We start from the raw sequence: 24,838 nt of genomic DNA on the forward strand, positions 1-24,838 counted from the left end.
CTGTGCTCAGCGAGAGTGAAGGACCTCACAGAGGTCTGGAACTAGTGAAACCCCGTGCTCTGCTGTAGACAAAGCTACTCACAGTGCGTGGTTGCCTTGAACTGCACAGATGGGTAACTGAGATGCTAACATGATGGTTATCAGAAAATTCAACTTTAGTGGCCCTGAATTGATTAGACTCTTTTTGCTTGTGTGTGTGTGTGTGTGTGCGCACATGTGTGTGTGTGCGTGTGTGTCTTACCACAGAAAATATGGTCAAGACATAGCTATAAAGGAGAAAAATGTTCATATGAAAGTTTGTTCATCTGCAGAGCTCTTTCATTTGATGGTTTAGGACAGAAGACTGAACCACTGAGTATAAGGGGTTTTGTTTCTCTCTTTCTGTTTCTTGGAGCAATAAGGCCAACTGGCTTTGAAGATTTAGACCCTGTCCCTGCCAGCTTCTCTGGAAATAACTTCAGAGAGGGCCAGGGACAAATTGCGTTTAATTCTACTAATTGCAGCTATAGTCAGTCCAAGAAATTCGCAAATGTTTATCTATCAGCAACATCCCATCAGTCCCTGACACTGTGGACTGCTGGAAAACTACTGCAGCTAAACAACATGTTATGTGCAGATGAGTTTGATTTCTTCAAAAACCTTGCTGCAATGCAGAGGCAGTTTCTCTACAGTTTTCCTTGTATTCGTGATAATGCCTGCCCTAGCCAAAACCATTCTAAGGCACAAACAGTCTCCTGTGTCAGTTTACAGGGGAAAGGTAGATCTTTTTCTTTATTATTTTGAAGTTTTATTTATATCTCAATGGATGCCTGACCTGCCAGGCAGAATGAAGAGTTTGCCAAAATAAAGGAGATCAATGCTGCAAGAGACATAATGCAGCATAATAGGCCTGAGCCCACACCTTTAAATTAGTGGCAATTTTACCTCTGACTTCTGAGAAAAAGTGGGCCAATTTATTCAATATTTATAAGCCCAGGAGAGTGCTGCAAATTAAGTCCTGAACGGTAAGAGACAAAGTCTGCAGTAAACTGAATGCTGCAGCCATGGCAACTCACAACTCAGTTAATAATTTTCCAACATAAAAAGATACTTTTTCACAGCCCCTGAAACAGAAGCAATTTACAAAATTGACTGAGGTGAAGGCATTTTATATTTGCTGTGTTTTTCATACCTTTGGACTTTTGTTGGAGCCTCAGCTGCTCCCCTGGGATGTTAGAGGAGTGAGGTAGCTCCCAGAGTGTGGGAGATTTTGGAGAGCGTGTGATTTATCACACCAGGATTTCATACCTGGCCTATGTGGAGCACAGAACTGCATAGGAATGGGTCAGAAAAGGTCTGATTTTTTTTCCCCTGTGAGGAATTTCAGCACAAATGAAAATGTCATTTTTTCGTCTGTCCTTCCACTGTTAAAAAGAGGAAATCAGGAGAGGAAGCATGGCTAAGGACTGCCACTGGGGACACAGTGCAGGTCCCCGCTGTCCCCAGTTTCTGCAAGAGGATAGATGTCCATTTTGGCAGCAAAGTACCCTTGCTGCAGTGGCTGCGTGCTGCTTTGCACCTAGCACAAAAAGTTCCTGCATGAGGCATGCTCTCATTAAGGACCTTTCTATCAAATAAACATTTGAACCAGTTAAGTTTAACACAGCACTTTCCATATCAGGAAGATGTAATACTCTTGGCTGTTATTAGAAATTTTGGTCATCTTGTTCCCTGCTGAGAGGAAAATGCTCCATAGAAAAAAGGCAGCAATGCTAGTGGTTTACCACCAGCATTCATTTTTCCCTGCACTGTTGGTGAAATACAACAATTTTCTCACCCCCAACACAAATTGTCTCCATACTTTTTTTTTTTTCTCCTATGGATCTGTTATATTGTATGTCCTTTCCAAGTCTTTACCATATAATTGTGTCACCAGTGAAAGCCAAATGAAAGCACCAAGCGGTTACCATATGTTGGCGTATTTGTTATTTTATGAAAACTTGCTGCCTCTGGAAAAGTCAGCTAAGATTAAACATCCCTTTACCAAGAAAGTCCTGGTTGCTTCTAAAGACATCAACACATCTGTTTCTCCATGAATTTTGCTCTGTTGGTTTGCTTAGCAGGAAAACTAAAATACCACCATAGCACCACTGAAGCAAAAGCAGTGATTTAAGTTCCACTCCATATTTTGGACATACCAGTGTAATAGAGATGATCATGGGCTATGGAAAATCCTTTTAGTTCCATAAAAAGGGATCATATAAGGAAAGTGGATTGAGGATATTCAGTACGCAGTCTCTGCTAGGGGGAGTTTTCTGCAGGGTCTGTTTATCTTCCTACAGCTGAACTGCTTTCCCATGAAAATGCAGTAATCCAAAAGAAGCCCTGCTCTGATATGGGCACTAGTTTGGCATTTCTTGCATACCTAGTCATGAGCAATTCCCAGCAGACCTGCATCACATCACCTTGTGGCCACGAGGCCTTATCCTTTGAAGAAAACCAATTTGAAAACTATGGAAGCTGCAGGGAAGGGGGAGATAATAACTGAACTTTCTGTTACCTTGAGGTCATGGCAGAAAGTGACAATCGCCGGGAAGAGATGCACTATAATTACAATCTGCACAGTGCTGCCAAGGTCTTCATTTCTATGCTAACTACCAGCATCAGGCAGACAAGCCTTCATTTACATTTGCCTTCATCACTCTGAGAAGAGAATTTTTCCACAGTCAGAGCAATTAAAGGGTAAGATGGGGTAAGATGATGTCTTCAAAGAAGAAAGAATCCAGCTTTTTGGTCAGTCATTGGAAGAAGAAAAAAAAAAAGATTTTTTTTTCTAAAGTTAATATATATTTTTTAAAAAAGGAGAGATGTGTCTACTGGTGGCAACACCTGAAGACCAACACAGCTAATTGGTTTATAGCAAAAAAAATCTGCTCTTTGAAAAGCTTTTCAAATTATTTAATATCAAAAAAAGTCATATTCAAGGAGTATCATTCGACTAAAGCATGATGTACTTAAAAATGTGATGCATGCAAGGACTCCTCAAAGCCATTTTTGTTTGTAGATAATAGCTTTCCCTGATCACAGCAATTTCTCTGTACCTGGACGCTTGGAAATAGAAGAGTGAACTGACATGAAAATGGTTTTTAGTGAAGGGAAACAATCAGTAAAGGGACACAAAGAACATCCTCAAACCAGTTTAATTCACTATACATCAAGAATCAGGAGAATGAATATGCATTAAAGTGAATAATCTTTCTGATAATGGAAAATGTTGAGTTGTCAGTCCAGCCTAAGTAAGTGATGTTCAGAATCATACAGATTCATAAGGAAATCCAAGGTAACGGGGTTACAGAGAATTAAAAAAAAAAAAGAGAGAGAAGTAAAGAAGGGAAGGGGAAGAAATGTGCTCTCTCCAGCCATATGCTGAAGGCACTGAACAGGGGGAGAACCAGATGGTATTGCTCAGACTTAAACTATAGTTGTCTTAGTTTTAACTAATTACATTAATGTACACAGAAAATTTAACATATTTTAGAAGACATTAGGCAATTTTCCCCTGAAAATGACAACAGCGATTTAATCTTCTTATTTTTCTGAATCCAGATGATTGCTGGATGTTGGCAACGAATGGATCTAAGTTATGAACCTCATTGCAGAGCCAGATTTTTGCTTAATAAATTATCAAAACTTATTTAAAAAGATTAAGCTGTTACTCTATCACCTGATCTCTAAAAAAAAAAAGAAAGAAAAAGAAACACTCAGAACACTCAAGAGAGAAATGTCTGCTCTGGTATTTATTCAATAAGCCCTTTGATATGGAAATTATTGGGGTTAACTCCTGTAGCCTTAAGCCTCTCTCCAGTAATTTAGATAATATACGCAAATGCTTGGACACGTAATCACTGAAGAACAGGCTTGCTGGTCATCTTCAGATTCATCCTCTCTGTCTTCTCTTTAGTGATATCTGAATATCTCGGCCTGCCAGCTCAAGAACTGCATGTGTAAACCACCTGATAAGTCACCGCTGCTCATTTTCCCAGGAAATACTGGTAAACCAGCATGGTTACAAACAAGGTACATGAATATCTAAACAGGAGGCCATCAGCATATCTGCTGAGACAAACCAGAATAAATGAAAATGCTGCATTGCCACTGGATTATTTGTGAGCAAGCTCATTTGCTGACCAGCGTGCTGTCCCATGGGCCACCTTCACGTGTCTGTCAGCAGTAAAGCACTCAGACCTAGTGAAGGGGCTGCAGCAAGACCACCCCTGTTCACCCCGTGTGCCAAACAGAGATTAGGATAGGCTTCCCAAAGTGACCATGGGACCATGTATCCCTTATTTCTCCAGTATCCTTGATTTTGCAGAAGTGAAGGAAAATATGTCAGATTTTCTTAGGACTGATAAATGACCTAATTCTAATATGGGGAATGCTTATGAACGACACCCTTAGGCAGATATCCAGGGAAAAGTAAGAATAGGGCAAGAATATATGGCACTTCCCCAGAGTACTGTCCCCACCTTCTGCTATTTTCAGCTCAAAGGATAACCTAAGCTTGTGATTTGTCCATTTAGTCCTCTTCAACAGACTTCCAGCTACTTATTCAAGCTTTCAAACTTCAATCCATCTAACCTGTTTGCAGCCAAATCACTTAGTCCCTTGTGGGGACTACAGAGTGGGATAGTGCTGTACTGGGAAAAGGGTTTTGCAAACACAGGAACGAGCACATGCATGTGCCTAAGGTGATAAATCTCAGTAGAGTGGCACCTCACTCGGGTGCATCTAGGGCATCTAGAAAGTTTCTATTGGCCCTAAGTAAGGACCTACAGCAGTGAAGGAAGGAAGAAATAACAGCCTTGTCCAGGGGCTCCAGAAAGTGTTGATGAAGTCAGGAAGAAGACAGAAAAAAACATGTCTCTGTAGGACAGAGTGGGACCACAGACCCACAGGGCCTTTCTCCTTTAGAGGAATAAGGCATATTTATCTAGGAAGAAGATGCATACAGCTTTGGAGATTTGGCAGTTTTTTCAGTCTGGCACTCTTATTCTCCAAAACTTAGAGAAGGGCAGGCCCTACTGCATACAAGAAAATTCCTGATCTTCACCTACCTCTTCCCAAGACTTTATCCCAGCTGGAGACAATTTTGCATCTAGCTATTTTTCCACAGGGCCACATTCAGGAAAGAGCTGTGTGTCCCCCTGCACTCACAGACTGTCCCTTCCTGCTGGCATGGGCTCTGTCCATGCTGTCACAACGCAGGAGCTCTGAGCAGACCTGTGCCCCTGTTGTGCAGGAAAAAATGGTCAGAGAATTCTTCTGCAGTAACCAAAGAGCCTCTGTTTCCTTGTGTACCTGCTTGCACATCTCTGGAAATATGTGAATAGGGAAGCAGGCCTAGGTCAGGAAGGGGTGCACCTGAAAATCGCATCCAGCATAAAGCCAACGATACATGAAAGAGTGGTAGTCCATGGTCTGGGCAACTGAGCTCTCACAGCAGACACAGTACATCAAGACAGTCCATAGGCATTTGACATTAGCCACAGCAAGGTCAATGTGAGCCACAGCTTGGCTGGTCTCTGTCCAGTGACCTGCTCTGCTGCTTCTTGCTCCGCCGCTAGAATGGATGAGGACAGACGCTTGGTCAAGCTGCATCCCAAACAGTGTCTTTTGTCAGTTCAAAGACGAACGTAAGAAAAGCTACAAGAGAAAAATTTCTGTTGTAGAAATAGAGCTGGATACTTTTAATCCAGAAATCAGATGTGCTTGGGGGTAGAGAAAAGCAAACAGTTGAAAGAGAAGACAATTAACTTCCAAGGCAAACTTAAAAATTTCATCCAGTGCTGTCAGCGGAGCAGGTGGGCTGCCACCGGCTACCCAGTGTGGGGGTGAAGAGAAGAAAGTCCCTGTTTCAGTGAGGTTACCTGAGCAGGAGAAACTGAAGAACAGAGGAAGGCATTGCAAACCCCTCTAACCTCAGTGAGCACGTAGTGTGCCTGAGGCACATGTACTTGGGCAGAACTAAAAAGCCAGACTCAGGATGTGCACAGGAAGAAAGCAGATAAGCAATGGTATTGTTCCCTCTTTTAAGTCTTGTACAATAGGTCTTTGTCAATGTGTCTGTGGCAATTCACTGGGCTTTGAAAGGTCCCACGTGGCAGCACCTTCACTATTGCTTCCATCACAGCTCCCTGGTGGCTCCCATTGCATCCCATCCACTTTACCAGATGCAGCTGCATCCTGAGTCATTTAATACTTTTTATTTTCTTTCATGCCACCATGAAGTGTTTATCCTTATTTTTTCCCTCACTTTGTGGTCAATTTGCCCACAAAAATTTGCAATCACAGAGCCAAGCGACAGTACTAAACTTATCCCTTGCTACATTTTCTTCTGTTAAGGGTTTCTGTCACAATGTTCTCAGCCTGTGGGCTATGGCAATTGCCGGGAATGATGTAGATGGTTTAGAAAAAAATTTATAACTAGAGCAAAATAACAAGTACAGATTCTCATCTCAGGGCACACTTCCAAATTTCCCTTCAATCTGCATAAGCCCATCCTCACACAGAGTGTGGGGACTGAGATCCAAAGCGTCCGCATTGGGAGTGCCCTGTGCTGGATGCAGGAAAGCAGCATGGAACGTGCCATGCAATAAATCTTATGAGTTAGATGATATTTTCACAGACTTTCACAGTTGCTGAGGCTCTATCATCACATATAAATGTTCTGTCTTGTAATATGGGCTTCCAACAGTCCTGTTCCCTCTTAACTGCTTTTGTGAATTTTCTTCTTTTTTTTTTTCAAAATCAAAAGCTCCATTTTCTACACAGAAACAAGACATTTTGCTGCTGTACTTTTCTTTCAGCACACTTTCTTTCCATTATGAACATTTTCTGTGTGTTTGCTTTCCAAAATTTGAGTGTTTCCGCCCCCTCTTCACATCGAGTACCTTCCATGAAAGGCTTTTGGGCATGTAACAAGGCAGCCCTGCAGAACAGGTCTCATTAGAGAGTAACTTTCATGTTTTCTCTAATCTGTGAAAAAAAGCAGAAAAAAAAATCCTCAGCAGCAGATAACATGAAGAGGAAGTTAAAACCATTTTCTGAGATATTTTAATCTTCCAGCAGGAAGAATTCACTGTTGCTTGATTTATTCTGTATCAACAACCAGGTCTAACTTTCATGCAGCTGATGGGCAGTAAATCTGGAAGATGCAGGAAAGCGTCAGTGCGGCTTGGAGACACAGCTACCAGCTGATACCTGCTGAAGCACTGAGGTGCCCCTTTCAAACACAGAAGTAGACGTAGCTTCTATATTGAGATCATTCTGGTCTCTTTTCAAATAAGGAATCGACGTGAAAAGTTGTAACAAGGATAAGTGTTCTGTGTGGTTTGCAGTGCTTCAGTAAAACATGCAAGGTGGCACATTTTCCATAGTGTCTACTTCCAAAAGTGACTCAAGGAGGGAGGGGGCACAATGACCTTCTTGAGAGAAAAATTTAGGACTCTGAAGGACCATAAGAACAACAAATCCCAGCAAGACAGTTGCACTGAAATCTTCTTTAAGCATCTATGACCTGACCTGTGGGAATGGTGGTTGGTCAAGGTCTATTGCACTTTGCTGTGCATGGGGAAGGCTGACCACTCAGAGAAGCACACAGAAGACATAATGATGATCTCCGTCCACACAGGATTTGGACAGCTGCAACCCTGATTGTCGTACACTTGGTCTGTGCAAGACTGATGCCTGCAAGATATGGGAAGGCTTCCCGCAGCCTGCAGATTGCCCTACACAGTGAGCAAAAGGAGTTGCCCATATCCTACACGATCAGGATGTGCAGAAGTATTGCTTTGTGTGCATAGGAGGGGCCATCTGTAGGATTTTTGTCACTAGGGAGCAGGGTGGTAGATTGCCTGGCACACTACTAGTCGCAGAAGTGACTGGTCCTGAGTCTGGCAAAAGACATATTTTGGAGAAGAATTTCAGCTCCTGCCAGCCATCACTGCTCCACTGATAATGGAGTCATTTCAGTTTGTATCAACAGAAGATCCTATTCAGATTTCATTAGAGATTTCCTGCACTAATACCTGTGAGGATGGGGGGAGGACATTCTGGGATTTAGGGAATAGATCAGAATATGGAAGTTGGACCAATTTTTTGCAACTCAACCCCACCTCTAAGAGCAAACAACTGAATATTCCTGAAGTATACTCCCTGTTGCGATGATACATGGTCTTTTTCTTCCTTTGAGAAGCTGATATGTTCTCACAGGAAAGGCACAAATGAAAGCATCTTTCTTTCAGCGCTGATGAAGTCTTTATTTGAAAGTGAGATCTCCCCAGAAACAATACGGCATTTCTACAGAAACTCAGTCTGGAGTCTGCAAAATCTTCCAGGGTTAGTGTGGCCAAGCACAGCTTTTGTAGTGCTGATGGGAGATGTCTTTAAGTAGCCCACATACCCAGGTCACACAAAAGAAAAATCTACAATATAAAACGAGTACTACACAAGAACAGCCAAAGCATAGTAAAAGCCTGCCAAACAGTGAAGAATTCCTGCAAAAAGAGAGACAGACAGGTTACACAGTGAAAATAAAGGCATTGCAGAATTGTTAAATTGAAGACCATTGGAGCATCTGATCTTGTATTTTGTTCCCTTAGCCAAGACAGAATCCTTCTTTCCTGCTTCTGTCAATACTAAACACTGACAAATGTGGTAAAGACAGCTCTTTCCCCCAAGGTTTTGTGGTGTGAACAGATGAAGAGGACACATAATGGAGAAAATAAATATTATTGTCATTTTACAGGTGGGGAACCGAAGTCCAAAGAGTAGAAATTTGCCTGAGGTCGTACAGGAAGTGTGCAGCCCTTGTTGTGAGACCAGTCATGCTCTTGATAATACAGCATCTCTTTTGTTTATTGTTCAGGCAAAACTTACATGCTTCTACCTGCTCCATGTGGGAGATTGTTCCCACAGGTTAATGCCCTCTGCTAGCAGGAATAGTTTCCTAACATTAAAATGTGCGTATTTAAATGGAAACTCCAAAAATGAAAGAAGCCAGAAGCACTTGCTAATTGTGTTTGGTCATGCAGCATTAAAAATGATTCTGTATCCACAGGAGGGTAAACAACATCAATTCATTTTCTTGACAGGTCTCTACAAGATCCAGCCCAAATCTTGCTGCCATATAGGAAACAAAAATGAAGGTTGATTTTTTTTTTTATAAAGCCATTATAGGACTACCACAGAAAGGAAACTGTATCTTGGGAAATACTCCTGTGGTTGTTGGAGTGATGAATGAGGATGGGGATGAGGTAAATGAGCACCTGTTGCTGATCCTGACATTGACAGCCTTCAATAAGTATTCTATAAATAGCTGCAGCAGTGGCTCTACTCTGACAAAAAGATAACTAAATGAAGAGCCCATCTCCTTTTCTTCAAACTGCCTTCAACCTGAACCTCGAAGACTAAGAAAATAGAAGCACATTTTCCCTGATGCCCTATGTGTCCATTTGACTTCAGTCTATGTGCTTTACTTCAGTGCAGGTAAGTGTGAGGAGACTGTATCCCATGAAGAGTAAGTAGCCCACCTGTCAGGACTGGGCTACTGGGGTAAGTACTGCAGAGAGGCGGTTTAATGGAGGGCTGATAATGGGGCATTCAAGAGGAGAGAATCACAAGCCAAAACCTCCAGTCTTCCTTCCTTTCCTCATGATAAGGGAAGGAGACAGCTGCCAGCAGGAAAACAAGTGCTGCATTTTTGGAGGTGGTATGTAATCATATTCATAGGTAAGGACCCAGAATAGAGTTTGCACCCTGATTACTTCAGTCTGTTGCTTCACTAAGCTTGCATACACACTCCATTTCTAGCACATTCTTCTGCACTGATATCTCATGTTTCTCTCATGATACTCCAGCATTTGTCAAAATAATCCTGACTCCAAGGTGCATCCAGGTATGAACTATCCAAATGTGCATGCACTGAGAACATTTTACCTACCTAAGTCGGGAAGAGGTCTTTTTTAAGTAACCAGGCATTGATCTCGGGGCCTAGAAAAAGACAAAAGAGACATGAATTGCTTTGAAATTGTATTTTCTCATTTCTAGGGTAAGAAACCTTGAAGAATTACAGATGTCATGCAAGCTGACAAAACTGAACAAGAAGTGGTGAGCCTGAGGTCCAGGGGTGGAGAAGCTACAAGGAACCAGCAGGGCCAAAAACCTCAAAGATGAGTCACAGATGACAAAACAAGGTCTTCAGCCTGGAAGGAAGGAAGATAGGGGAGGCCCTGCAAGCCCCACTGCAAGGGGAGCTGTGCAATTCTTTCTTACCATCTTCACCACGGACATCTCTGGAGCAGGAGGTTTTGCATGGCTGTCCACCTGCTCTTCTTGTTGGCTGTGGACGAAAAAGAAACACCAAAGGAGAATGCAGCTGACTCAGTCTGGAACAAGCAGAGCTGATAAATGGAGACAATGTACATGCAGCAAGAGGAGGTACCACATAACAGACGCATGGGCTATGAAGAGGGATTTCATTTCTCTTTCCATTACAAAAGTGATTGCAGTAAAAAAAGTTGTAGAACTACACAATCAAAGATAAAGACTAAATGGGCGGCATAACAAAGCAAAGACTTCTTGCTCAAGAGAAAAAAGAGGTCCACTTCTCCCTATCTTGAATCTTATGTTTCTAGGTCAGGCTGGGTTTGGCTTTTTGTCCTCCAAAAGTACATGTTGCTATGCTTCATTCTCAAGTTCTGTCTACTTTGCGTGATGTAGGCATAAGCAAGTACCTCATCAGCCTGGTGTGTAAGGGCAATCAGCTTCCAAATTGGATTTCTCTCTAACAGCCATTTGGAGAAGTGGCAATGGAGAAGCAATAAAGATTCCTAGGGTAGAGTCAGCTATTAGGAGCAACAACAGAGGCAAGGAAAGGCACATGCTAAATTTCCAAGACAAGCAACAGTATCAGCTGTGCTAACAACCTGGAATCTGCATTTTGTTTCTTGTCAGCCCTTACTGCCTAGCTGTCCAAACTCCTTCCTCCAGTGCACCACATACTTTTTGTGCTCCGTGCTCATTTTCACCTTCCCTTCTCTTTTACCTGTTTCCTGTTCCCAAGGCTGCTATCTCATTTGGTATTTCCTTTGAGGTTTTTCTGTAATCAAAAAGAAAAATAATGATTTCCAGGCACTTAGATGTGCTTAGGCTCGTTCCAGGGCTGCTATGCTACACAGCCTTCTGTTGCATGTTTTACAATTGTTTGCAGAGAGCACAAAACTTCTGGTCAAACAAAGCCCCTTCTCATGTGTTTGCATATTTTCTTGCACAAGTAATAAAAAGTGTTTTTTGTAGTGATACATTATTTTTTTTCTACTTCTAGTTTAAGAGCTTGTACATTATATGCCTTCATAGGAATTGCTACATGAAATGACTGAATCCATGACTTCATCCAGTCTTGGATAAGAAGTGATAGTGGGGGATCCCGAAGTACCCACATGGTGATAAGAGTATTCACCAATGGGACAAAGCTTGCTCTACTTAGATTATTTTATTGAAGTAAAACATCAGTACTGCTTGGTTACCTCCCATCAGACATAATCCACCATGGTAGCAAAAAAAAAGGGAAAGGCGTCTTGTGTTTTCTTCTGTGATGTTATTCTACTTCACCTGTGACACATCACAGTATTAAAAGGGACAATCTGTACTGCACATTAAGTATGGAGGGTAGCCCTAGCATTGCAAACAATGAGGGAGTTGAAAACTTTCCTCCAAAATATCGAAGTTTGCATGATATTTCAAACTTCATTGCTAGCATTCATGTGGTGCATTCAAAATGTCATTACATAACTCTTCGCACTGTAGTATGAGAACATGAAAATGAATCCCAAAACACTTGACATGATTGGAAGAGGAGTTTTCAAACTAGACTAATATTTACTGCTGACATTTCTCACTCAGGACCTAGTTTAGGAGTGATTGCTAGAAGGCAATACCTAATCCCTTGTGTTTACTGAATTTAGAGGATTTCTGCATTGCAGAGAAGTTGAGAAAAGGAAGAGACTGACAAGTTCTGAACTTAGACCCACATGGCCTAAGCTCTGGGTTTAGATAATGCAGTGAGGATGTATTATTTTGGAACACAGATTTTATATACCCCGTTACATGCAGGAAAGTACAGTCCAATGGTGAGAGAGGGGACATGATTTAAATGGCACTTGAACTCAGGCCAGCGAAGAGAGCTACTGCTCTGAAAATAACTGTGTAGCTGCAGGCTCTGCTGCTGAAGCTGCTGCTTTTGTTACTTATTCTGCAAAGAATAAATTAAGAACCTTGGACAAAATACTAAAAAACGGAGTTGTGATTGATAATCAGGATATGCCCTATATCTTTAGTCTTCTGAGAAGAAGATAAGCTACTCCTTGCTTCTGATGGTTATGAGACAAGACTTTTCATATCTAAATCTCATTTACATTTCTGTGGTTGGGTGATTAGAGGACAAAGAATGAAGATATTCTGTATAATCACCAGGTGCATATTTGATAAACTATAAACCATACTCACAATCAATAGCACATACTTCAGGTATAGCTGATTTGGAAATATTTTGGATACCATAAAACAACAAACTCAGAATACAGGGCATTGTGAATACTTACAACACAATTAATTCAGAGTGTTGCTTGAACTGCTCTTCTAAGTTGTTTACTTTCGTCTGCAGGTCCTTAAATTTGAAAAAAAAAAAAACTAATTAATTCATTAGTCTGGTATACAATAAATTCAAGTCAGAGCTTATTAGAGTAAGATAGCGCCAGTGCTGCCCTTTACAATATTATTCTTTTCTCCCAAATTGCCTCTGATAGAAAACTACAAGAATTTTCTCTCCATTAATTATTTGTATTACTGTAACTTCTTTCATTACTCATGTGCCCAATAATGAAGGCCACTCATTTTAAAGGTGGTCTTTCTTGTTTCTTTGAAGACTATCGCAACTAAACCTTCTCACTTTTTTTTTTTTTTTTGTGCACATGAAATTATGGGCAATCTCTCTGTAGTCATACCTATATTATATTTTACTCGCTTGCTTTAGAGTTTGGTAAAAGCTAATAAGAAAGAAAGGAAGACCTGTGGCATGTAACAGGATGTCCTACCTCTAACACTTTGCCCTGTTGTATGACCACTCCTCTTGTTGTCAGAATTTCTTTTTTTTGCTGAAAAATAATAAAATCAAATACGTTTTGTTAGGAGAAAAATATGAATGTGAAAACAGTAATTTTGGCTTTTAATGTAAAGAGATCTACTAAGAAGCTCTGACCCTGCACTTTCTATCTACCAACAGTTCATCTGAAGGGCAGATTATGTGATCACATTGTCTGTTTCACAGTCTTCCCAGACCCAGATGTTTGAGATGATTTCAGTAGTGAAAAGAAATCTTAAAGAAAGAAGATTCCTATTTGTTCTGAAAAAAATGGCAGTTGTAAAAGAGACAGAAGGTGAAGCTGGTGTTTGCAGAGAGATTAATGCTTGCAGACGTAGGCTCATGGTTTCATGAGGCCCCAGAGGAGCTATGCAGGAGGAAACTGTTAATGTCTCCTGGGACGCCTTTTTTTTTTTTTTTTTCATTATCAGTGGAAACTATTAATTCTGCACAGCTCCTGCGCTTGACCAGCAGCTAATGGGAGATAGGTTAGATAGTGGTGCAGGGCAGGAGGACAAACTACAGCAGATAGAAGTTCAACCCAAGAATATTCAGACCAGCTAAAAAAAATCCCATGATGACAGATCTGAATTGGAGTAGTTGCCCAGGGAGATTGTTCAGGCTCTGAGTGTTTCTCTGAATGTTTTCAAGACCTGTCTGGATTCAGCCCTGAGCAAACCTGGTTTGTGTGATCCCACTGTGAGCAGGAGGAGGTCAGACTGAGTCCTCCTCAGACTCCCTCCAAATTGCATTATTTGGTGATCTTAGGTCTCTGCTCGGCTTTGTTTACGGAGGTCCCCCCTAAATAAAAGGTTTTTTCCTTTGCAGTATCACATGAATTCACAGACATATGTGCTATTTCAAAAAATTGCTGAAGATATTATGACAAGTACTTGCATTTAATTGTTTTGCTGGGAAAAAATAATATCCACTATTCTTACTAAACAAAAAGCAACTATCAAGCAGTCAAAGAGGAGAGACAGGAAAAGGAATTTGAAAGCCAAAACATTCTATTTTATTTAGCACTATGCTTTTTAAAGTCTTGAGATGATTGATAGAACACGAAGGATTTTATTTCCAAGAAGCTAATTAAACGCTATCCATATGTTTAGAAAGCCTAAGCCCCTTCCACCAGAAAGACAAACCAAGGCATTGGCTACCCAGGTACTTGTATTTGTTCCAACAACAAAATGGGAGAAGAAAACCTGTCGACATGAGGCTGCTATTTTGCCTATAAAATAGGAAATGAGGAAAATGCATGGCTGAAAATTGGTCAGTTACCAGCTGATCTCTGCACAGGAGAGGTGAATCCCTTACATCTCTTCATGGGTGGATATGTCACTAGAGCAAACACTGTGAGCTACTTTTGGGTAGCATCAGAAGAGAGCATAAAGACCCAGTAAGTCACAAGACTGAAGCCTCTCTTTCTCAAACTCCTTCTCCCCCTAAAATCTGCTTTCAGGTAATCCTGTTCAGTCACAGCAGTGACAGTGGAGTTTTTGTCATGCCAATGATAGCCAGAAAAGTCTCTGGTCGGTCTGTGTCTGGACAGAGTTAAATACCACACATCCATTTCTTTCACTGCTAGAGGGGAAGTCCAGACTTACGAACTATTTTTAATAACCTTACAGTAGACTCTAACTCTCTTTCCCCATATTTCATGCATATTTCTTCCTTCATAAAGGCATTTTAATACCTTTATAATGTCCTTTTTCTTTTCTTCCATCCATCTCTCCCACTCCTGCAAACAGATCTGACACAGGAAAATGGTTAGAACTGGGTGAGGCTGGGCAGAGGGATAGGCAGGGAGAAGTCACAGATTTGGCAAGGTGGGAAGCCAAAAATTAGCCTTCCTGTAAGCTTTTCATATCTTCCAAGTAACTACTCACAGACATTCTTAATGTAAACTAGGCCATTGGGTTTTACTCCTATTAGAAAATAATGAATCATATCCTTTCTGTGCTGGTTATTTGCAGATCTTTTTCAAGTGAATGAAAATGGAGAAAGAAACGTAGAATGTGTGTGTGTCTCAGTCCTCAGTCTACAGAGGTTTCTTATTGCAGTTCTAGGTAGGAATAAGTGAAAGACTGAGCATAATAGAAAACAGACATCTTCTTGCTGTTACATACAGCAGCAACTGAAGTTTCAAGTCTTGTGGTGTGTGTGTCTGGATGGCAAAATTTTTAAATGAGGAGGTGGATTTTAATTTATGCATGTAAAATATCTGCTACAGCAAACAACATTCTTGATTAAGGACCCTGCCACGGTCAGCTTTACCAATGACCATGTCTCTTTCGCCTTTATTCTTCTGCAGAAAAGAGGCTCTTGAATCAGTTAGCAAACTCTTGGAAAACAGAAATATCTTATTCCAAATATTTCTGTGCATGAAATCAAAAAGTAAAGTTTGCATGCTTCATATTTTATCAAATGGAGGATGAGTTACTGCTTGCCCACTTACCTTCAACTGATTTATGTCCTCTATACACAGAAGTTCTCGCTGAAGAAGTTTATAGTCATACAATTCAGAAATCTGAAAGTTAAAATCAAATATATGTCATGAAAAAGAAATAGTAAAGGGAGATGTAGATTCTTCTCTATTCTCTTTATACAAGGGGATTTGTCAGATTTGTCAAACCTGTATGTTCCTAGTTCAAAATGACAGAGAGTTTTCCTGTGAGGTCTAGATAGGAAATAGAATGACACAAAATGTAAAAATGACTCAAGATCTGCCTTTGCAGTCAAGGCCATTTGAGTTATGCTTCCCATAAAGGACAAGATTAAATTTTCAAAAAATGCCTGAAATATTAAAAAAAACATTAAGTGACATTTACAGCAGTGGAAATGTGGCACATGAAGGCTACTTCAAGGTAAGTCCTCAATAAATTTTTGGGGCATTTTTTCAGGTTGTGTTTAGTTATCAGGAAGTTATTGGTATTTGGGAAGTGCATAGATAAAACTTGATTTTTTTTTCATTTTTCACTTCTCTGAGATTAGCTAAAGTATGTAGAACATAGCCTGTCCTCAAGAGTCTTTCTTTTACCATGATGCAGCAGGTAAATATTTTGGTGTTTGTGCGTATACCCCTTCCCTCTTTCTTCTCACAAGCTTGTGAAACAGAGAATGAAATACCGTCTCTAGCTTGAATCATCAGAAAGAATTACAGAAAGAAAGACTCCAGTGCAACCAAGAGATGCCCATGGTCGTTTGAATCAGTTGCAAAAGCTATGAGGCAGCTGCATCCTTTTCCGGAGCTACAGATAGGAGTTAGCAACTCCATCCAGACTGTAGTACCCTACCTCTTCCATCTTCCATTCCAAGTCTTTCTTGACCTTTGCAGTAGAGCCTGTGTCATCCTTCTCTTTCATCTTGGTTCTTGGAGGTGAGCTCTGAAAAACTGTAGGAAACCATGTCACATGAAGGACAACAGTCTGGGTGATCCTTCTGCTATGATGGAAAAACTGGCAAGGTGGAACTGAGAACATTAAAACTGAAATTCAAGTTTTGTATTATTCCTTTTGTTTTCTCAACTCCTCATATATATTTTTTCTTGATACACAATATAAATATACAATAATTAAATCAAGCCTTTTTATGCAACAATGACTTAAACTCACTATAAAACAACAAAAGATTTTGATGACATCCTCCCTCATCCCCAGCCTGCCCTGCAAATATTTTCGTGCATTTATCAATTTGGCACTCTTTCATTATCTGACTTGGTCAAGAATTGAAAGTAGCAAAACATATAGGGTGCCATTTTATCTCACATTTATTTTAGCCTAATTTGTAAAAGGAAGTAGACAAAAGCTCAGAAAGAAATTGTGTTTTCTTTGTGAGTGCTGGGAACGTCGGGAAACACTAGCATTTCTGGTCAGGCCTACTTAATACCAGAAAACGTCTATGTTGCATTCTTTGCAATTATGCAAAACAAACGAAAAAATGATTGCTTTCCACTTGTCCTAGAAAAGCGGGAATCCAGAGTGGCAGCCATAATTGATACAATCGTGAGCAGATCTACTCAGACTGTATTTATGTCTCAAAATTTCACTGAGGAACTGCTTGTTTTCCTCAAGTAATTTATAAACCATCTTGCTGAGATCTGTCTTCGCACTTTTCAGTCTCTCTGTAGCTAAGGTCAGGTCTGTAAACAGTATGTTCCTACAAAAACATTTGCTCAGAAAAATCTGTTGTTTTGCACCAAACACTGGGTCACATCCCTTCTCCTACAGAGCTGGAAAGAGATATTCAGCTGGGCTGTGTAATTGCCTCTTCCAGAGTCTTCACATCTGACAGACCTCACAATGGGTTGTCTCTTATATATTTAATATCAATTTCTTCTGGACTTCTGAGACAAGCTTGCAGAAAACCAGTCCTCCTACCCATTTCTTGCAAAGCAAAATAATGTATTTCATTGTGGAGACTCTTACAAAACTGCAAAAAAAGGCAAACGTGGAACTCACTGGCTGTTTTTTTAATCCATTATGAGTCTAATCTTAACATTATTATCATAATAGTTGAATATGTCTCTAATTTCCCATTCAGGCACAAAGAGGTTTGGGGCAGTCATATAGAATATGCTGGTATTGGCCAGGAAGAGAAATCCCCGTACAGGGCTTTGGCTGTGAGGATCCCATGAGTCTGTGGCTGTGCGCCCGTGTCCCGAGGGACCTCGGAGGGAAAGGACTGAGGTAGTGCAGGCAGAGCCTACTCAGCAGTAAGAAGTACTGGGTGAAGCCATGATACTATTCTTTGGATCTTTTTTTCATTCCAAGAGCAAAAAATCTTTACTGCAATTTTGGACAGGCGTTCAAGGACAAATAATTTGCTTTTGGAGGCATTGCCCATAGATAGTTTCGTGGCTCTATTTACACAGTGAAAAGATTGAGTTTTTACTCTGGTGTTCATGGCTGGGATGTCATTTAAAAATTAGGGAACTTTTTGTACAACTGGTTTTCTGATTGCTGCAGCTGCTTGATTAACTGTGAGTTGGTCTTTCTCAAGGTGGCCAATATGAAAACTGCGACATAAACCTTTTTTTTTTTTTTTTTTTTAACCATCAGACAGAATGTAAGACTGCATCTCTAAAATGTGGAATAAATCTGCTCTTCCAGGCAACCATACTTGGATCCTAGGTGGGAAACATCCTGCCTCCTCTCCTCTCCTTTTTCTAAATTAAAGCATCACCTTTTATTCTTCTTTTGTGCCTTAGCTCTCCTTAATTTTGCTGTCTCAGCAGAAAGAGGACTCCAGGCTTTAGAGAAGTTTATTCTCTGTAAATACTTGTATTAGAGAAGGGACGGATTGGACACACTGAAGGGCCAGAGGGCCGTGAGAGGTGTTTGCATTGTCACTGCATGGTCTGTTCTGCCAAAATTCACCACTTCAGACTAAGCAAACAGAGACACAAACCTGACAAGAACTCACAAAAACAACATAAGTCTCTTCTACATCTTCACACCATTGCATTACCAAGATTTAGTGCATCCCAAATAAAGGTGGACCCTATATGTCATCCAGAAAAAAAATACAGAAAAATGGGAACAAGATGATGAAAAATCTGAACTAAATGTGAAAGTTATGTTTGGAGAAGGCTGTCCTCCTTGATTTGAGAAGCTAGAAGCTTAAGAACTCTTTCCCAAATACCACTACAGTGGTACTACTACTACATTTAACTCCCTCGTGTCCTCAGGTATGGTGAGGTGGCATAAGACAATAATTTTTTGGTTAACAGACACTATCCAGCATCTTGCCTTTATCCTTCTCCAATAAGGCTCTAACTTAAGAGAGCACTTTTTAATTAACTGCAGTGGCTGGAGATCACTGGAGATGAGCTTCAGTTCCTGTGGCCTCCCCATGTTTTCACTGCTACCAGCATCTTAAGCTGTGGTCATTGCAACACCCCTGTCATGGTCTGTGTGGGCTTCCTGTCTGCTTCCGGTTGCACGAAGACACCTCTTGGAGGACACAGCAGCCAGCTATGTGGTGAGGATCCTCCTTGCACAGCTCCCTTGGCCTGCCATGAGCAACCACGCTGGACTCCTGGAAGGGTGGGATTTTGCTTCTGGAGTTCACATCCCTTGGAAGCTCGCCAGACGTGAACCTTCCCAAGCAAGATGTAAGGCTCTCTTATTTTGGCTTGTTAGTTTTCAGTTTCATTCAGAAATCTCTTCTAATAGTCTTACTCTCAGGTAACAGACATGTCAGTGGTGCTATTAATTCTCATTGTGAACAATGCATATAGTTTCCATGTGATGGTTTTGGTAGTAAAGCAGTCCTGGGGCAGAGAGGCATTCAGAAAAATTAAATTTATAGTACAGGATTGCTTCATATCCAGGACCAAGTTCAGCAAAGCACTTACTTAAACTAAGGAATAATAACTGACTTGAATGGGAATATTAATGCTTAAAGTTAATCATCTGTTTTTAAAAATGAGACTTATATCATGCCTAACAAATAATTAATCTGCTCAATTGCAAGCTCCTGCTAACAAATATATGGCTTGGTCTTTTTTCCTCAGAAGGAGAAACTAATAGAGATAGGGTCTTGAAAAATCTATCAGAGATCAATAGCTAAAGCAGCAAAGATCAAAAATGTGTTAGCTAGTTCCCTGCTAACTCTTTTAAATTAGAAAATGCAGTGTTCCGATACTTCAGTGAAAAACCACTCGAATGCTCTAACAAACAAAAGGACTATATATTATAAACCGGAAAGGGGAGGTTTTCTCCTCCTTTGAGGCAGTCTCTGTGGGAATCTGAAAAGTAATGATTTTTGACATGTCCTTAATTCTGAGACTTCTAGCATGCATAAAAATGGCCCACCAAAAAGTACATCTGAATGAGAGAAATTTGGAAGGATTAATGGGAAAGAGTAGGAAAGATAGGATGCAGAGGTAATTCAGGTAGAGGTTATGCAGGTAGACCTCAAGATGGTGATTAGAAGTGATACATTATTGAAAAGCTGGATAGTCTCACACAGGCATTTGTTACTATCAGGTGCATTAAAAAAAAAAACAAAACAAAGCCCACTGCTCTTGCTAACCAATGAGTGCTATTCTACACTGTAGTAATTTACAACTGTATTTATGCTAACCACAGAGACATCCTAACAAAAGCAAACTGGTCCCTCAGTAAATTTATAGATTAAGCCGTATGCTTCTACAGGACGAGAGTATGATGTCAAAACTTTTAGCTATTTGAACAGGAACAGTGTAATGGATAAATGTTGTGATACAGCTGTGGCTGGAGTGTTTCATATAGCTAGTTACTGGCTCATGACAATTTTTTTTGTCATTCTGTTACTGAGGTCTGTGGTGAACAGCAGAGCTAGTCTGTTTTTTTTTCGGACAGACGGCCTCTGAGGAACCAGAGGTGTTAAAGGAAGATATGGTGCCACATGCCAATGTGTGGGATTCAATAACCTGAAAAAAATTATTGCTTCAGTCCATGTCTCACCAACCGGAGCTGGTATTAATTCCACTAGTCCACAAATGACTTCGTCAGTTTTATTTTACATGTAGGAATGATTTTGTTGCTGTAGGTGTTGTTGTTTTAGAGTTATTATGTGGTTTGCTTTCATGTATCTTTTCACTTTAAAGACAATCTTCTCCATGTCAGTCTCTAGGGACCAACTGGCACAGGGGCGTAGCGCACAGACATTTTCTTTTGAAGTGCGCTGCCGTGACTGCAAAAGGGGAATTAGAAAGCTGATTATCATGACAATTAGCATGCAGTTTTTATCCTGTAGGTGTCTGATGTGTTATCATTGAGTATATATTTTTAGTGCAGACATATAAAAACCACATCCCACTAAGTTCAACTATGGATTATAAAACAAATCTATCAAAACCAAGGCACGTATGCATATGTGCAGAGGCTCAGCTGTGTGATCATTCGCATGCAGATGTATACAGGGGAAAAAAAAAAAGTATTATTTGTCTAAGATTAAATACTTGAGGCTCGCACCCACTTCTGTAAAGACCTAGGGGAGATGGGAGCTACGTGACCCAGCCTTGCCTAAAAGAAACCATATCTTGGCAATAGAGAGAGCGTGAGTGAAGCCTTAAGACTGTCTCTAACCTCTTTTTTCATAAACAGGATAGTACAGAGGGTCATTGACTGTAACAGCAATGATGTAGGAGGTGAGACAATGCCTAGGTAATGAGGAGTATGTTCAGTTGTCTCAATTTAAAATAGTAAGTGCTATTTCTTTGATGAAGCTTTATCTTAACTGCTAGTTCAGATTAGGAGCTCCATGAGACAGCAACTGTCTCTTAGTAAGGTACTAAATGTAGTCAGCGTAATGGGGAGCTCATGCTGAAGGCCAGCCGCCGATTGCTTCTGTAACGAATTTAGTTTTAGCAGCTATTGCTAAAAGAAAATACATTCAAGTTCAGTGCAGTGCATAACTTAATTTAACTTGACAGGAAGTATTAGCTTGAACTTCTGGAAATACCACCAGAGCGATCGGACTGATGCAAAAGGAAGCTCTGTGTTGAGCCAGCGCATCCATGTGATTAACTCCAGCTTGTTAGCAACTGTAGAGCCAGCCCTCTCCTGCTCTTCATTCTCCTGGTATTTCATGAATCTGAAAAGCTGTCTCTCAAGCCAGGGAATTCAACTCTAAAGAAAGCTCTAGAGAGACTGAGGTACATTTTTTGTGCTCAAAATTCCCCACTCCCTGATTTTTGAGTGCCCGACTTTACATCCTCAAGGCAGTTTCTCTTTACAACAGAGAAAGGTATCATCTTGTGAATGTTCAAATGCAGAGGACCTCAGTCAAACAAGGAAGGGTTTTTAACTGACTCCTGTCCTTTTATAATAGCTGAATGGTTGTTTTTGTTTTATTTACCAGCTTTCTTGCTTGTGTATCAGTAGAAAATCTCGCATCTGATTTCATCACTGCTCTGCATCCCTCATGAGTTTTTAAAGTGCAATTTTATTGTTTATTCAATGGAGATATTAAAAAAAAAACAACTCCGTTATCTCCAAGGGTGTTTGCTCAGAAAGTTGTCTGCCATTAATGCTCGGAGGTCAGATGCCTGCATTATGTTTTTCAGTAGATATAGTGCTTTAAGTACAATCTCTTCTCCTCTGTGTGGCTGTAAGGATTTTCCTATAATGTGCTAAGTTGGATTGGCAACCATGACAATTGTGTCAGAATCTGAATCATATTAATAGGGATATTTTTATGTCTTGCTTGGGTTATCTTTTTGTCTCAGACAATCGCCAAAGACATGGACCACTGTTTAAGGCTGAGTGCTGAAGGATATGAACCTTCCCAGCAGCTAAGGATTTCTGTTTGTTACAGGAGAGAAAACAAGCAAAAAGTGACTCTACCAAGGAAAACTTTTGAGTTCCTTGCATTTCCCTAGTTTGTCCTATAGACAGATAAGTCACTCACTTTCACAGCAAAGAGCTGACATGTTGAAAGTAATTCAGGACATCTCTCTCGCTCTATGTGTTTTCAGAATTTATAGTGTGTTTTACTTGCATCTAAGTTGCTTTCCTATACGCTCTGACCAAATAATACAAGCATATTTCACTGACAAATTGCACTGGAAATCCCAATGGACAGAAGATAGATTGCTGGTGCCTCAAAAGCAGTTCTAGCTGCCCATAGGAAAACCTCTTTCCTGGCTGGGCCACCACAAGAGCAGAAGCAAATCACACTCTCTATCACATTCTTTTCATAACCTTGCACAACACAAACAACTGACTTGGTTCTTCAGCCCCTAGCCTCCAGCATAGTTTCTGAAGCCAAAAAAAAAGAAAAAGTGCGCTATGGAAAAGACAAACCCTCCAGAGAATTCATCACCAAGGTGAATAACTCAAGGCATCAGCAGTCGGTCTTGTTCACTGACTTTTTTTGCACTTCTGTCTTGTATGAACAAGAAAAATATAAGAAATATTTGATGATCAGCTCAAACCAGCTTTCTAGCAGAAATTATCCACGTTTTTCTCTAAGAAGGCAATTTGCAGGCTTTTCTGAAGAAGTTCGATAATCGGCTGAGTGTTCAAAAGGTCAAGACATCATTCAGATACCTTAACAGTTATCACTGTATTGCTCATCATTGATTCCTGGGAAAAAAAGTTGGATTCAGTAATCAAAACTAAGTGCTAGCAGCAAGCATCTTCCATGTTTCATGAGCAATTTTGGTCAGGTCTCTAAATGTAGAGAAAAGTTCTATTTGTCTATTTTAAAGACATTTCCTCATGACAATATGCGTGGGCCACATGTTCATACTTAAAATTCTCCAGTCTCCTTGCAGCCTTCCTCTGTCTAGACCATACTTCCAGATCTACTTCCATAGCATACCTGAAAAGACGTCAGGTGATGTCTCCTTTAAAAGCACAGTGGGCAATTTCTTCTTACCACTATCCTCCTCCTTTTCATTGCTCAAGGAGACAGTGGGGAGATGCCATGTGATCTGATTTCAGCAACATAATAAGGATATATGTTTATGTGTCTCCTGTTGTTAGCAGATGCCACCATGTCCATCACAAGGATGTCATAATGCGAACACAGTAGAAAAAACACTTGGCTGAAGACCAGTTGTCTCAAACCATGCTTGTTTAACAGCACTTAAATGCCTCCAGTGTTTGCTACTTCAGAATACATTGGACATTTGTTATAGGACATTGAGAAGAGCATTGCATTCTATCGTGTGGAGTGGCACACAGAATGGATGTCTTATTGAACTTCTGGACCATTAGTATTGTAGTCTGTTAATATTGTAGTCTGTGAATGCTTGAAAAATAACATGAAAACAAAGATAGTGACTTTGAAGCCACAATGTTTTTATAATTAAGATAACTTTTTTTCCAGCAATCTAGAAATTGAGAGAATAGTTATGGTGTTCTTCTGTTTTTCATCCTTCAAAGTTTACTACAATCCAGAGGAAAAAGAATGAAACAATTTTCTCAGCTAAAAGAGTAAGAAAAAACAATGAGGGGGGAGGAAGAAATGAAAGAGGGAATCATCAGGTATCAGGTTTCTTCCTGTGACAATGGGCTATTTTTCACACCTCTCTTCCCACATATTTTACCTGTTTTGTTTTGATTCATTCACCTTTACTCATATACCTTGCTATTTTGTAAGCCCATATTTGCACACAGGAGAAAAAGACTGGACAGGTTATAGAAGACAAAAGCCATAAAAGATATATTGGCCTATACTGGCCTCTTTTATCTCCTTTTTTTCTCTATTTAGTGTGGCTTTATTTGTATAGTTCTGTGACTTATCCATGGAAATGGCAGCATGATTCAGGCAGTGTACCCTTTTAAAGATGCAGGAGGTAGTGTGCAGGAGTAGTTCTGATGTAATTTATTGACTGGTATAAACAAGCCATGAGGATAAATTGCTTCAAAAAACAAAAACAAAAGCAAACAAATGAACAAACAAATGCTGAGCAAAACCTGCTGGTTTACAGTTGTACTTTTCTGCTCTCTGCATGTTTTACCATGTCAGGACTATGGCTGTGCCTGCTTCTGCAGAGGTCCCACCTGCAGAATGTGCCATGGCAGCACTGCAAACCCTTGTGATGGAAACAGTCGCCCTCTGGAGAGGTTCCGGAATGGATTTTGAAATCTCGTCCTTAGCTTCAGTAATGGCCACCAGGGCCATCAACTTGTCTGGGCCAAAGTAGCATGGGTCCAACTCCAT

At 40.4% G+C, this 24,838-nt stretch overlaps 1 protein-coding gene across 1 annotated transcript; it reads right to left on the minus strand.

The window, feature by feature from the left end:
• Positions 1–8,377: 8,377 nt before the first annotated feature.
• LOC148595335 (uncharacterized) lies at positions 8,378–24,838 on the minus strand. The gene is made up of 10 exons (XM_088521216.1): positions 24,679–24,838; positions 16,474–16,571; positions 15,636–15,707; positions 14,874–14,930; positions 13,131–13,190; positions 12,639–12,703; positions 11,084–11,137; positions 10,312–10,378; positions 9,980–10,029; positions 8,378–8,534 (listed from the first exon to the last, which is right to left on the minus strand). The coding sequence occupies exons 1-10, from the start codon at positions 24,836–24,838 to the stop codon at positions 8,378–8,380; spliced, it is 840 nt and encodes a 279-aa protein (XP_088377342.1).

Source organism: Tinamus guttatus, unplaced genomic scaffold (genome assembly GCF_059628265.1).
Source record: "Tinamus guttatus ecotype Peru unplaced genomic scaffold, ASM5962826v1 Tinamus_guttatus_pri_ptg000115l, whole genome shotgun sequence".
In the NCBI taxonomy this organism is placed as follows: domain Eukaryota; kingdom Metazoa; phylum Chordata; class Aves; order Tinamiformes; family Tinamidae; genus Tinamus; species Tinamus guttatus.

What these genes read in the sequence shown, in the direction of transcription:
- LOC148595335 (XM_088521216.1), bottom strand. Translation starts at nt 24,838, where the DNA reads ATGGAGTTGGACCCATGCTACTTTGGCCCAGACAAGTTGATGGCCCTG. An exon ending in TGGAATGGAAGATGGAAGAG is followed by an intron (nt 15,708 to 16,473) that starts GTAGGGTACTAC and finishes TTTAACTTTCAG; the next exon opens with ATTTCTGAATTGTATGACTA. An exon ending in AAGACCTCTTCCCGACTTAG is followed by an intron (nt 8,535 to 9,979) that starts GTAGGTAAAATG and finishes CTCTTTTTGCAG; the next exon opens with GAATTCTTCACTGTTTGGCA.